General features: G+C 43.4%; 1 protein-coding gene across 1 annotated transcript; it reads right to left on the bottom strand.

The window, feature by feature from the left end:
• Nucleotides 1-3342: 3342 nt before the first annotated feature.
• LOC143889888 (ACT domain-containing protein ACR4-like) lies at nt 3343-6792 on the bottom strand. Its single transcript, XM_077394279.1, has 7 exons — nt 6688-6792; nt 6459-6504; nt 6210-6324; nt 6058-6125; nt 4589-5191; nt 4189-4293; nt 3343-3910 (listed from the first exon to the last, which is right to left on the bottom strand). The coding sequence occupies exons 1-7, from the start codon at nt 6705-6707 to the stop codon at nt 3566-3568; spliced, it is 1302 nt and encodes a 433-aa protein (XP_077250394.1). The 5' UTR covers nt 6708-6792; the 3' UTR covers nt 3343-3565.
• Between the last annotated feature and the right edge of the window lie 7515 nt (nt 6793-14307).

Here is a 14307-nt window from a genome sequence, read left to right as displayed (position 1 = left end):
TCTAGTTGATCCGAGATCTGGGCTAAAATTGAGAACCGATTCTCTATAAAACTAATTATTGGACTCAAATTTCTATTTAGACATTGTTTGTTTTGGATTTTGAGAACCGATTGTTCTCAAAATCTAAAACAGTCATTGAGGAGGGTTTGAAAATTGATGTGAAAGACACGTGGCATACGTGGTTGGTGCTTGGTGATCGAAACCGTTGATCTGGTAGGCCATGACAAGATCACACATACATGTTGATCCAAACCATTCAGCTGTTGAGTCTACTATGGATTAATTGTTATTTTATTTTCTTTACCTTTCAGTTAAAAACGGTCAAGATTGCCCCGGTGGAGATTTTCTAGGTAAAAGTGCCCCAACAAAGGATCATCAAACAAGTGGGTCCCACATGTACTTTCAATCGGCATCGTTTATAATGAGCAATGATTAGTAGTGTGATTCAGACCATTTACTTGTTTGACTAAAAATAGCAAATCGAATCATAAAAAAATAATTACTATTAATGGGACTGGAACGATGATAAATTCGCACCCACTGCAGGATAATTCGCACCGCTTGAAACGTTAACTGTAGCAGACTTTTAACGCTTTTAAGGAGGGCGAAGTATCTTACAGGGGGTGTGAATTTATCATCACCCATGGCACGGACATCAAAGTGAATAAGTGGGTACTGGTATTATCAAAATAAGGGGATGCGGATATCAGTCCCTACTTTTTTGGCGACTTTTTGGAGTCCCAAAAAGTCCACCGACAGAATCTCACGCGACACCGGAGAGGCGGAAAGAGAGTCTCTTCACGCCGTTTCACAAATACACATGATCAGTCGCTTTCCATCAGAGCTGTTCCTAGCCGTACATCTATGTCCACGTGGCATGATCTGTACCGTAGCAAACGCCGCCAATAAACAAGTGGATCGTGTCGCTTTTGATCTTTTTGCCCTTTTCTTCTGTCAAAAATTAAAAAGAGGCAGAGCCAAGTTGGCCACAGAATCACGTGCCACCGATACTCCAAAATCCAAATCCTCCTCGTAGCACGTGCTGATTCTCTATAACTCTAATCTTGACCCTTCATTTGGTGGGCCCTATCACGTGGATTGATCACAACTGTCTAATCAATGGCTTTCAATTTGACTGGTAAGCCAAAAAAAAAAAACAAAGACTGGGTAGAGAATGCCAAGGATCAATGTTGACAAGTGGGTCCCACATGGTACCATTGATCTTGTGGAACATCCATGGTTTTAAATTTCGGACTTATCCGAAACTGAAATTTCAGCCGAAATCCCAAAAGTTTGGTCGAAATTTGGTACACGCGCTCGAAATACCGTTGTTTTGGGACGAAATTTCGACCGAACAAAATTTCAGTGACTTTGATCAAAACTTTCACAGAAATTACTGAAATTTCGGAAATTTTGACAGAAATTTTATACGTTTCGGCAATTTGGAGTTTCGGTCATTTCGGTTTCAGTCTTGACCGAAATCGGACCGAAATTTCGGATTTCGGTCAAGACCGAGACCATGAGAACATCCTCAAGCAACCCATGTGGTCTTGATCCCATGCGGAATGAAGGGTTCAGATCATGCTTACGCACATTTTCATTTCCAATTAAAATGACGAAAATGACCTTCTGTGTTTTGTAAGAATGGCTGGCTTGTAAAGGACAAGAATGTCATTTTCCAGGTCAGGATATTTATGTTCACCATGTTCTGACACAGGGCGTTATCTCGTAACCCATCCACTTGGGAGTACAAGTTGGGAAGAGAATCTCTGAGACAGTATATTTTTTCAAATTTACACTGAAACTCAGTGTATACACAATCTCTACCGTCCGTTTATAATGGGTGCACATGTCCACGGAATCAATGGGACAAAAGTTATGGGTAAAAGTGAACAAAAAGAGTTCTTTTAACTGATTGGCACGTGCACCCATTGTGGGTTGAGAGGGGTTATACACTAAGCTTTGGTGTATAGTAATTATGAGGGGTGTGACTATCAAAACAAGGGTGGTGCTTCAATACCATTCATTCAAACAGATTCAAATTATATGATTGTGTTGCAGAAAATTAGGAGAGTAAATTAGGTGAGTTGACCCATCAAAACTCGGTCTCAACTCAACAATTGGTCCAAGTAAAACCTAATTTCTGGGCCCCAGTCATGACTTTTGGGTGCAACTGTCATATCAAGCTGACTCAGAAGGGTTCTTACACCACGTGAATCCAACAACTGATAAAAAGAACATTCCGTTCATGAGGGCCCATGTGAGACCCACCATGAAAGGACTAGAATTTTTTCTTGAAAGCGAAACGAAGATCATCAAAATTCAAACATATTTTTCAAATTAATGAGTTTTTGTCTCAGGAGTAATCCAATTGACCACAAGTAGTCCTCTTTGCGAGAAATTAATTATATGATGTGTGCGGCGGTGTAATCCCGTATTTTTCAGAAAGTACTCGGAGGGTTAGGATCATCCTATGGAAATGATTTTAAGGGCGCAACCTATTTACAATGTGACCCAACAACTGGACGGTTTGCATCATCATATGGAGTGGCCGTACTATATACTTTTTGAAAAAAATACAAGTTTATACGGCCACACATCATATAATTTCTCCGAAGTCAATTCGCTTAATGTCATTAGATGGTGTTCTTGTAAGGTATAGGGTGTTGTTATAAACATGCATATGTTACACCTAACATATGCATGTTTCAAACTTTAATACTATTCTTCAATCAAGTCAGGACCATATGACACAGATTCTTTTGAACGGGCTTAGTACCCGTGTCGGAGAGATGTCGGATTCCAATACTATAGGATTCTCCTTTGACCCTATGTCTTTTATCTTCTTTTTTTCTTAATATTACTTTCCACAACTTTATAATTACGGCATGTTTTTGAGTTTTATACATCAAAATAGTAAGTTCTTATTCGTAAATAGAACGCTATAACCTTGTTTTTCTTATAACCTTACTATTAAAAGGGTGGCCCAATGCACGAGGCTCTCGCCATCGCGGGTCTAGGGGCTAGATGTACAGCCTTACACCCCTGCTTTGCAGAGAGGATGTCTCCATGACTTGAATCCGTGACCACCGGGTCACAATGGAGCAACCTTACCGTTGCGCCAAGGCTCGCCCTCTATAACCTTTTTATTATCCAAAAAAAATTAAACTTTGAGAATTGATTAAAATATCTCGACGAATCCAAGAATCTTTACTTTTGGATTCAGACACTCGTACCAGATAAATTAAAAAAGGTGAAAAACTCCATGGTAGACCATTTCCATGGAAGATAAGATATATAAGCAAACGAGTGACGCAAATTGTAATCACAGCAACCATTAGGTTCTCAGACAATATAAGTCAATTGAATGGTTACTTACATATGGGATTACAGGGCGATTACAGTACATTTAAGGCCTATTGATCCAAGATCGAGGTGAGGTTGAACGGACGATTCAGATATGATCTTACATTGCCATATCGATAACTAAAAGGCCTGCTTGAGCAAGCCTGGTTACAGTAATATTTACAGAAATTAGAAGCATCCATGAAATGTAATGCTGGCCTCAAGAGTAGGATCTTATCAAACCCAAGTTGTAGAGGAACTTCTCTGATCTAGACCTGAAAAGATTACCAAGAGAGAACTTGCCACTTTCTTGTGAGGGGGACTTTGAATATGCATCATCTTTCACATGGAGTATAGTCTCGCCAATTTCATTCCGAACCGCCTCGATTGTTTGGCTGCTGACTGGATTTCCTGCTGCATCTGTGACATAGAACACATTTACCGCTTGTGATCCCCTCGTAGTGACTTCGGCCCGAGTGACTGAGAGCCCGTTTTCTCTAAATATTCGGGTTACATCAGACAGAAGCCCAACTCGATCTTCGCTACAGAGTTCGAGTCTTAATCCCTGAATTATGCACCACACAAAAGTTAGCACCAGCCAATACTGATAAGAAAAGCCAGCGCAAACTACAGCTACTGATGTTGGCACCAATAGCATATTTTAATAATTGCACAAACTCGGCTTGTCATTTCTTGTTTACACAGCTGTCAAAGGATATTACAGTTCCCAAAAAGCTCTAAGAAGCCATTTTAACAAAGAAAAGACAAGCTGAGTTTGTGCAATTATTAGAACATGGTAGTGCCAATATCAGTAGCCTAAACTAATCAGCTAACTGTTTATACCTCTGAAGTTCGCCTTTCGATAGCAGCTTCCAAACAATGAATTAATCGCTCCATCTCTGCTTCGGAATTAACAGGGCAACCGTCTATATGTCTAATGAAGTATTCCTACATTGCATAAATAGAGCAAAAATCACCAAAGACAACATATTAATTCACAGTCATGAATGAGATTAGCATCTGAATTGTAAAAGTTATAACAGATTTTGTCTTGTTCATGATGTTTGCATATGGGAATAACTGAGATAAAAGAATATGTTGGTTATTTGAGATTGAATTCTAAATTCAGTACTTAGGAATTCTGCATTAGCATTTATATTTTAGCTTTAAAATTCCACAATTTTGCTCAAAGTCAGCAACAATAATAAAAATGTAAGCTTATTTATAAGGTAACAAAAGAAACCTGATAAGCTTCTGGTCCTTCAGCGATGACAGTCGCATGGAAGACAACATACTGCATATCTGTTAAAGTGCAGACAGTATCAAAGAGCAGTTTAGGTCTGTCCTTACACCGGACATTCACAACAGAGTACCCTTTGTCGATGCAATTCTCAACCGTCACAAAAGGTTTACTCCGCTCACTTGTAGTCTCTTGCCCATTCAAATTGTTCCTATCATAGTCACGGTCAGCATACATCATTTGATGAAGTCTCCTTTCCGTATGAGTCATACCCATAGAAACAGCTGTCTTAGCACCAAGTTTATCTCTATCCCCTTTCAGTACATAGCGGAGGAGTTGTTTGATCTTAGAAAGACGGTCAGGATCATCAATTGGTGACCCGGTGGTCTCATCGGTAACATAAACTACCGATGCCATTCTTGAATTATGGGTCCAAACCTCTGACGCTACGACATTGCATTTGAGGTCTGCAAGAACAGCGAAAACCTCAGAAAGCAATCCGGGTCGGTCCCTTCCGATCAATTCAATTGTTGTATGTTCAATAGCGGCCTGGACACCCACGGACCTTCTCAAAGATCGGACACCGAATGCTCTTGTAGACAATGACTGCAATAAGGTGTAAAATTAAATTACCTTAGCATAGAGTCGTTTGGTGGGTATTCAAACAAGAAGTAACACACATTCACACAACAACCAAATCTTACACTGCTTCGAGCTCAAGGACAGCCATATTTTTTAATATAGAAACTTCAACATGGCCATTTAAAAAAAGAGAGAAACTTCAACACAAAAAAACAACTACAAATTAAATGGAATCACACTTGGTATTGAATCTCATAAATAAGAAAATGATTATAAGATATTAAATTAGCAACATAAGGCCTCAACCAAATGGTGCTCAAAGATTCGTCATGGATGTTTACATAGCTAAGAAGATTTCATTGCAAGGTGAAAGAACACAAAATCAGCCCAGTCCCAACAACAGAATGCTAAATAAAATTTTAAAAAAGAACAGAGAAAAAAACACAATAGTTAACCCCAAAATCAGCAAAAGAAATTCATAATTCATCTAACTCATTACTTCTATGGGGCTATATACCTCAATGAGAGACACCGTATAGTAAATTAAATTTCTAAGGGCTGGGTTAGCTACTTTGGAAAACCAAATCATAGATTTCATCACTTTGAGAAGACTCGACCCCAACATTTATTAAAGGTCCTCAGCTACCAGAAACAGGGAGCAGTGGTATAATATAAGCCATCTCTGATTGAGGACTAACATCCTCAAGTACTATTACATTAGAATTTCTTATTTTTTCTTTGGTGGTATCTCTCATAAGAACCTTCTAATTTCTGATTATTCTCAGATGGACTGACATCCTTATTTTTTCTTTGGTGGTATCTCTCATAAGAACTTCTTAATTTCTGATGATTCTCAGCAAGTAAAACAAGGGATTAGTACACAGTTTTACCTGTTGAATGCGGTCGATAACTTCGCCATCTGTTACCTTATTGCCATCTTGGTCTATAACATGAAACACTGCAAGAGAGAGAAAATAAAGAATCAACAGAGAGTGAGAGAGAGCACCAATAAAATAAGAACTATGAGAAATCAGAAACCTACCATCCATAAACCATTCTCCATCTGAAGAAATGTAAGCCCTGCTAATGGTAAGGTTCAAATCAGTCAAAACCTGCACAACCTCTAATAAGCTCCCATGCTTATTAGCACTATCAACCTGTAAAATTCAAAAAAAAAAAAAAAAAAAAAAGGATTCTTCAGTTACAATATCATAAGAAATGTCCCATAACACAGAACCCAAAAAACCCATAAATTCAAACACCAGAACACACACAATGAATCATAAACTACCTTAACCAGAGTTGCTTTCCTGCTTGAACTATTATCTACAGTAACCCTGCAAAGCCCATCAAACCAAAAAGAAAAACACAAAAAATAAGACCCATGTCACAAAACACTTCAATTTTGAGAATTACAAACAAACAGCCCCAACCCATTTCAAATCAACAAGAACCCAGAAAACCCAGACCATAAAAACAAAACCCAATTCAAGAAAATGAAGGAACAAACAAATAACTACCTTGGTGGGTTCATTCGCATAACAAGCTTTTCATATTCATCATAGACATCTGGAGAACTAGACCAGCAATCGATAGAAAACACACACTTTCTCTCTGTTCTTTTTTCTTTTGTTCTATTTTTTTCTACTGATCTCTCTCTGACTATGTAGAGATATTGGTACCTGTATTGGTATATATGCGCGTGTGTGATGGTGGGGCTGTTTGGCTCTTGAGTTGGTCGAAAGGGGAGGTGGGTTTTGGAGGGACATGGAAAGGAGGATGGGGTGGTCCCCATTCTTGGATTCTAGGGTTAAGGTTTTGTGCCTATTTGTGGGCCATGCTATGATGTGGAATTGGTGTTTGTTGAGATGGTGTTTAGTCCTTTGGTCTCATTGTAGTTTTAGGTGTGTTTAGGCTTTTGGAAGCTCCTTAATCAAATTTAAAATGTGCCCTAATCTAGTATGACTGGTCTTACTGATGGGATCTTTGGCATTTGGAACCTCCATTCTCTGATTTAATATATGCCCAAATCAAGTATGATTAGTCTTAGTGATGGGGTCTTTGGCTTTTGGAAGCTACTTTTGTGATTTAATATATGCCCAAATCTAGTTTGATTAGTCTTAGTGATGGGAACTTTGGGTTTTGGAAGCTACTTTTTGTGATTTAATATGTGCGCTAATCTAGTATGATTAGTCTTAGTGATGGGATCTCTGTTTGTTTCAATCTCTTGTTAGTATGAGTGGAATCTCCATCTAGGCTATATATGGGAATCCATCCTAACTTCCTTTCTGTTCAACCTATAAAATCTAAACTTATCTTCTTCTTTTTGGTAGGTAAGCTGGGTTAGGCAAGACCTCTACCAGTGTATTAAGATGAAAAAGATATTACAATAGAGTACAGCACACCAACACTATCCTTAGATACAATATTTAAAATATAGGGAAAAAGCAAAAGGATCCCATATGATTCAAATCCTTCAAACTACACCTATAGACAATACCTAATAAATAGCAGGATATCTGAACATGTGTGTGTGTGTGGGAGGGGTTCATGGCATCTATGACTCATCTGGGTTGGGTTCTAATTATTAGAATAAACATGCAAATATCAAAGGAGATCTTGGGATATCTAAGAGTCTTCTTCACACGAGAGAGAGAGAGAGAGAGAGAGAGAGAGATTTTCATGTGCATGTCCCATTGGCATAAATGGAAAGAGAGTCATTTTCATGTGCATGTCCCATTGGCATAAATGGAAAGACAATTGGAGGTGTCACACTTCGTGCATCTTTAAAGAATTTACAAAAGAGTAATGCCAGCCAAACCGAAGTAGAACTAATTACAATACAAATGCATTCTGACTTGCTCTATTTTTGAAAGTGCTTTAAACTAAAATAAAATGGCCGCCCATGTGGAGTTTAGGGGATTTGGTGCATGCATGTGTAAGGAGCCGTTCGGATCTTCGGGAAAAAATATTATGAAAAAATAATCCATCCATTGAAAGAAAATTCTAGGGTTCACTAAGGCCCTGTTTTGAAAAGGATATATGTATAAAAAATTTCCTACTTTATTTACACAAAAAATAAATTTAACAAACCCCATTCAATTTTTACTTAGAGGGACCTTCAATTTATGATGAGATCCCTCCAAGGACCCATTTGGATTGTAGGAAAAACATTTCTTGTGGAAAGAATTTTCCTAGGATTTTTTTCTATTCTCACGATTTACAGAGCAAAGATATAATTATGGCTTATCTACACGAATATCATTATATTTGAAGGTCCCTCTAAATAAAACTTGAACTGCCGATTTGAGTTACTTTCGGGAAAGGAAAATGATATGAAGACCGAGAGTACCACCCAACAGGGGACTTGCAATGAGAATATGACATGTGTTAAAAAAAATTACTTTTAAATATTTTCCTAAATTTGAGGGTTGATGCGGTGGCGTGAATCAATTTGTTAGGTCCCCTTATAGGTCCTGTTAGACCAAAAATCGGTAACAGGTACAGCAGTGGCGTAAGAACTGAGAGCGAGTGACGAGGGAGGTTGAGTATGAGTCTTGTGGTGAGTGCTTAGTCCTGCACAAGGCAAACGAGGTCAGAAGACCAGACCGGATTTTACTCCGGACAGGTCCTTCGACACTCAAGTCAGTATGAGCAAGAGTGAAGGGAAATGTCAGAGTTTTTAGGGAGAAGAGGGTTTTTAGCATTACCCATTAGTCTGAGCTTTAGTCCCCTATTTATAGGGAAGATCTGTTGAGGTGTCCTGGACAGGTGTCCAGGACAGGTGGTGGTCTGTGAGAGGCTGGATCTCACCTACTCTGGGACAGGTGGCAGCCTGTGAGAGGCTGGATCTCACCTACTCTGGGACAGGTGGCAGCCTGTGAGAGGCTGGATCTCACCTACTCTGGGACAGGTGGCAGCCTGTGAGAGGCTAGATCTCACCTACTCTGGGACAGGTGGCAGCCTGTAAGAGGCTGGTGTTTTCACACCCCATCAGTTGCCCCCCAGTTTTCCAAGTCATGGAGGGACTTGGGAAAGTGTAGTCGGTTGTTTTTCCGGATGGGCGGACGCTGTTCGGAGGTGAAATGGAGAGCCTGGAGTTCGCAGTCCGGAGCTCGCAGATCGGAGATCGCAGTCCGCAGTTCGGAGTACGGCTTCAACCGGACTGGCTCTTGACGCTTTTTAGAATGCGCCGTATCCAGTCCGGAGGTCGCCGTACGGAGATCGCAGATCGGAGATCGCAGATCGGAGATCGCAGTCCGCAGTTCGGAGTACGGCTTCAACCGGACTGGCTCTTGACGCTTTTCAGAATGCGCCGTATCCAGTCCGGAGGTCGCAGTACGGAGATCGCAGTCCGCAGTTCGGAGTACGGCTTCAACCGGACTGGCTCTTGACGCTTTTCAGAATGCGCCGTATCCAGTCCGGAGGTCGCAGTACGGAGATCGCAGATCGGAGATTGCAGTCCGCAGTTCGGAGTACGGCTTCAACCGGACTGGCTCTTGACGCTTTTCAGAATGCGCCGTATCCAGTCCGGAGGTCGCAGTACGGAGATAGCAGTCCGCAGTTCGGAGTACGGCTTCAACCGGACTGGCTCTTGACGCGTTTCAGAATGCACCGTATCCTGTTCGGTTTTTACCGGACTGTTTTTTGTCGTCTTGCGGCCAGTTCGGTGCGGACCGGACTGATTTTTGTCGTTTTGTGAGAACGCGTTATATCCAGTACGGTTTTTTCCGGACTGAGTTTTGTCGTCTTGCGGCCAGTTCGGTGCGGACCGGACTGATTTTTGTCGTTTTGTGAGAACGCGTTATATCCAGTACGGTTTTTTCCGGACTGAGTTTTGTCGTCTTGCGGCCAGTTCGGTGCGGACCGGACTGATTTTTGTCGTTTTGTGAGAACGCGTTATATCCAGTACGGTTTTTTCCGGACTGAGTTTTGTCGTCTTGCGGCCAGTTCGGTGCGGACTGGACTGATTTTTGTCGTTTTGTGAGAACGCGTTATATCCAGTACGGTTTTTTCCGGACTGAATGCGGAGTGCGGAGTGCGGAGTGCGGAGTGCGGAGTGCGGAGTGCGGAGATCCATTCTTGGGACGTGAATGTTTACGCGCGTGCTTGATCGTATTGATGGTGGGAGAATGTGTCCGTCATAAATAGGGGACACGTGGCGCAATCCGGATGACCTCGAGATGCGTGCATCGCATTTATTGCCCCACCGCCTCTTAAAAACTATATAAGGAGGTTTACCCCCCTTCACTTTTTACTTTTTACTTTTCATCTTTTTCCTCTTCTTGCTCTGGGAGTTTCCACTTCTCAGTTCGCAACTCGCAGTCCGCAGATCGCAGATCGCAGTTCGCAGCCCGTAGCTCGCAGTCGCGTTCCAAGATCTTTACGAGCTCCACTCACCGGTATTCCTCTCAGCCCTTCCTTTTACTATGTCTGGTAGTACTTCCAATTCCGAGTCCGGTACGGGGTCCTCCACTAGCAGTAGTTCGGAGTTTAGGATGCCTCAGGAGCCTGTAGTGGCTAGGGCGTCTGATAGGATAGACCTTGTAGATAGTGACGACGGAGGGGATAGGGATGAAGTGTTCTTAGATCTGAATGCCACTCCACCCTTGACTGGCAGTCTCCCGCGAGCAGGAGGGAGTGTTGAGAGCGACGTTGCTGAAGCGTCCACAACATTCCTTCCTGGCCGGGCGGTGGGGGTGATTGCTAGAGCGCGGATGGATGCCGATCCAAAATACAACTTGCGAGCTCTAGTCGAGGAGAACTACCTCACCAGGTCTATGCTGGGAGATATCAGGGATAAATACTGTGTGCCCCCGAGATTTGAACTGAGGGCAGCTATAGAGGGAGACAGAGCCTGCAACGAGAGCCAGGACCTCTGTATTTATGAGGAGTCACTGAGGGCAGGACTCCGATTTCCGTTGCACCCCTTTTTCTCAGCGGTGCTACGATACTACGGACTAGCCCCGGCCCAGGTAGCTCCGAATTCATGGAGATTATTAGTTGGGTTTTTATACCTCGTCCACGGTCGGTTAGAGAGGAGCGTGACTTTGTCACTGTTCCGTGCTTGTGCACACCTGAAGAAGCATAAAGAAGGGGGCTGGATCTACATTAGCCAGCGCCCTGAACGGAAGATAATCACTGGCATTCCTTCGTCGATTCACTCGTGGAAGAATAGATTCTTCTATGTTGTGGATCAGGAGGCCAGTGAGCCCTGGTCCGTCCCTCTAGCGTGGGACACTCCAGATACCTCAAAACTGAGTCGAAAGCCGCTCCTCGAAGGTGAGGACAGGATAACATTCGCCTTGATGCGGAAGGAGATCGAGCAATCGGGCCTCATCCGTTGTAAGGAGTTTTCTGAAGAGGCGATTCTGGTCGGGCTGGGCGTGAGTGCCGCGACTCCAGAACGTATGTAGCTAGACTTGTCTATGCAATCTGTTTATTTTTTATATGCTTGCTTCTGACTGCTTGCTTGTCTGGCAGAAATGAAGAAACAATCGACCGTCGAGAAGATAAGACAAGGAGCCCAGCCACGGGCACAGGAGGGTGCTGCACAGGCACAACAGGAGCGCCAGAAGAGAAAGGCGACTGTACTGGGGAGTCCGGCCCCGTCACAGGGCACTCCTCCCCCATCCCAGAGGCCCAAGACTACGGTGAAGCTAATAGGCCCCTTTGCTCAGGGCGGTGGCTCTTCTAAGTCCGGTGGTGCTTCTACCGGAGCCGTTTCTGGGGCTCGTCCTCCTACGGGGATTAGTGAGCACGTCTTTCGACCCAATTGGGCCGTTCTGAAGGATGACACTGCCCTAGGCGAGAGCCGAGTAGCAGCAGAGCTCATGAGCAAGTGTTTGCTGCGGAAGGACAAGCAACAGGTCCTTTACGAGCCGCCAGCTACAGGAGAGGAGGCTGTGCTATCCTCAGCTTACCAGGTAAGGAAGTGGTGATCCCTTTGCTAACTTTCTGCCCATTTCTTCCTTTCACCATACTGATGCCTGTTTCTTTCTTCAGATCTTGCTCTACTATAATGACCTCAAGGAGAAGAGTAAGAAGTTCTCCCAAGCCATTACTGCATCTGAAGAGGTGAACGGAAAGTTGGCCGCTGAGGTGCAGGAGCTTCAAACGAGCGTCGGGCGAATAGAGGAGGAGAGGAGGTTGTTGAAAGAGGATCTGGCCGCAGAGAAGAGGAAACTGGCCAAGGCTGCTGAAGCCATGGAGGCTCAAAGAGGAAGAGCTACTGAGAGGCAGGAGAAGGCAGTGAAAGAGGCCACAGAGGCAAAGGAGGCTGAACTTTTCAGCCTGTCGAGCGAGGCTTATAGTCTTGGATACTACGACTGCCTCCAGGAGCTCCAGGCCTGCAATCCAAACTTATTGATGCAGAACATGACTCTCCCTGCCAGGCCGAAGATTACTGATGAGGAGCCAGATACTCCTGCTGATGCTCCTGCTGACATCACCTCTCTTCCAGATGCTTAGTATATTTTTTTTTGTTTGTTTTGACCTCTTTTTGTAATGGTCCTTGAGACCCTACAGCTCTTACCAGCCTTTTTAAAGTGAATTTTGTAATGGCCCTCGAGGCCCCACATATTCTGATCAATGAAATCACATTTGTCTGTCTCTGATACTTCTCAACTGAGTGATTTGCTTGACTTTGTCTTTTTAATTTTGATAACCTGGGAATGAGGCTGTTGGTAGTCGAATTGTGACCAAGTACCCAAGTTTTGTGAACAGGGTTTCCAGTAAGTACCCAAGTTTTGTGAACTGGGTTTCCAGTGAGTACCCAAGTTTTGTGAACTGGGTTTCCAGTGAGTACCCAAGTTTTGTGAACTGGGTTTCCAGTGAGTATCCAAGTTTTGTGAACTGGGTTTCCAGTGCGTACCCGAGTTTAAGAACTGGGTTTCCAGTGAGTACCCAAGTTTTGTGAACTGGGTTTCCAGTGAGTACCCAAGTTTTGTGAACTGGGTTTCCAGTGCGTACCCAAGTTTTGTGAACTGGGTTTCCAGTGCGTACCCGAGTTTAAGAACTGGGTTTCCAATGCGTACCCGAGTTTAAGAACTGGGTTTCCAATGCGTACCCAGTTTAAGAACTGGGTTTTCAGATATAAAAGTGACACTGAATTTGCAAGAAGATTATTTATTCATAACAACAAATATACAAATTTACAAGATCACCTTTTCACGCCGGATAATTCGACTACTGATAATATTTCCTGAGGTTTTTGGAGTTCCATGCGTGGGGTAATAGGTGCTCCTCCAGTGTCTCTAGCTTGTAGCTTCCTGGCCGGATAACTTCCTTCACTCGATAGGGTCCCTCCCAAGTTGGGGAAAGTTTCCCTACTTTCGTCGGCTGGGAGACGGCTGCCTTTCTCAGGACCAGATCCCCTGTCCTGAATTCTCTGGGGCGAATTTTGGAGTCGTGATAATTCGACACCTTCTGCTTATAAGCGGCGACCCGGATTCGAGATTCCTCCCGGATTTCTTCTAGTAAGTCGAGATTGGCGCGGAGTCCGTCGCTGTTCAGTTGCTCATGGAAACTGATGACTCTGGGAGATGAGGTGCCTATATCAACAGGTATCACGGCTTCGGTTCCAAAAGAGAGGTTGAATGGTGATTCACCAGTCGTCGTGCGAGGAGTGGTGCGGTAAGCCCACAGAACATGGTAGAGCTCATCTGCCCATCGGCCAGCTTTTTCATCCAGCCTTTTCTTTATCCCTTGAAGCAAGATCCTATTGGTTACTTCCGTTTGCCCATTGGTCTGGGGGTGAGCAACCGAAGTGAATCTCTGTTCAATCTTTAGGTCAGAGCAGAACTTCCGAAAGTTCCGGCAGTCGAACTGTTTGCCGTTATCTGTGATTAAGGCACGGGGAATCCCAAATCTGCAGACCACTGCCTTCCAGAAGAAATTCTGTATATTCTGCTCAGTGATCTGGGCTAGAGGTTCTGCCTCCACCCACTTGGTGAAGTAGTCGATCGCCACTACCACGAATATGCGCTTTCCAGAAGCCGGCGGAAAAGGGCCCAAGATGTCCATCCCCCATACTGCAAAGGGGAGTGGACTGATAATTGGGGCCATCGCCACAGCAGGCTGGTGGATGGTGGGGGAGAATTTCTGGCACCTCTCGCACTTTTTAACCAGGTTCAGCGCGT

This window comes from Tasmannia lanceolata, unplaced genomic scaffold (assembly GCF_043159265.1).
Source record: "Tasmannia lanceolata isolate RefF3 unplaced genomic scaffold, GAP_Taslan_0.1 ptg000013l, whole genome shotgun sequence".
NCBI lineage: Eukaryota > Viridiplantae > Streptophyta > Magnoliopsida > Canellales > Winteraceae > Tasmannia > Tasmannia lanceolata.
Note: the sequence above shows the minus strand (reverse complement) of the source record. Positions and strands in the feature narration are given on the sequence as shown.

Coding starts and splice junctions, on each gene's coding strand:
- LOC143889888 (XM_077394279.1), bottom strand. CDS start 6,707: ATGCGAATGAACCCACCAAG. Junction 6,505..6,687: donor ATGCGAATGAACCCACCAAG/GTAGTTATTTGT, acceptor TGGGCTTTGCAG/GGTTACTGTAGATAATAGTT. Junction 4,294..4,588: donor AAGGACCAGAAGCTTATCAG/GTTTCTTTTGTT, acceptor TATGCAATGTAG/GAATACTTCATTAGACATAT.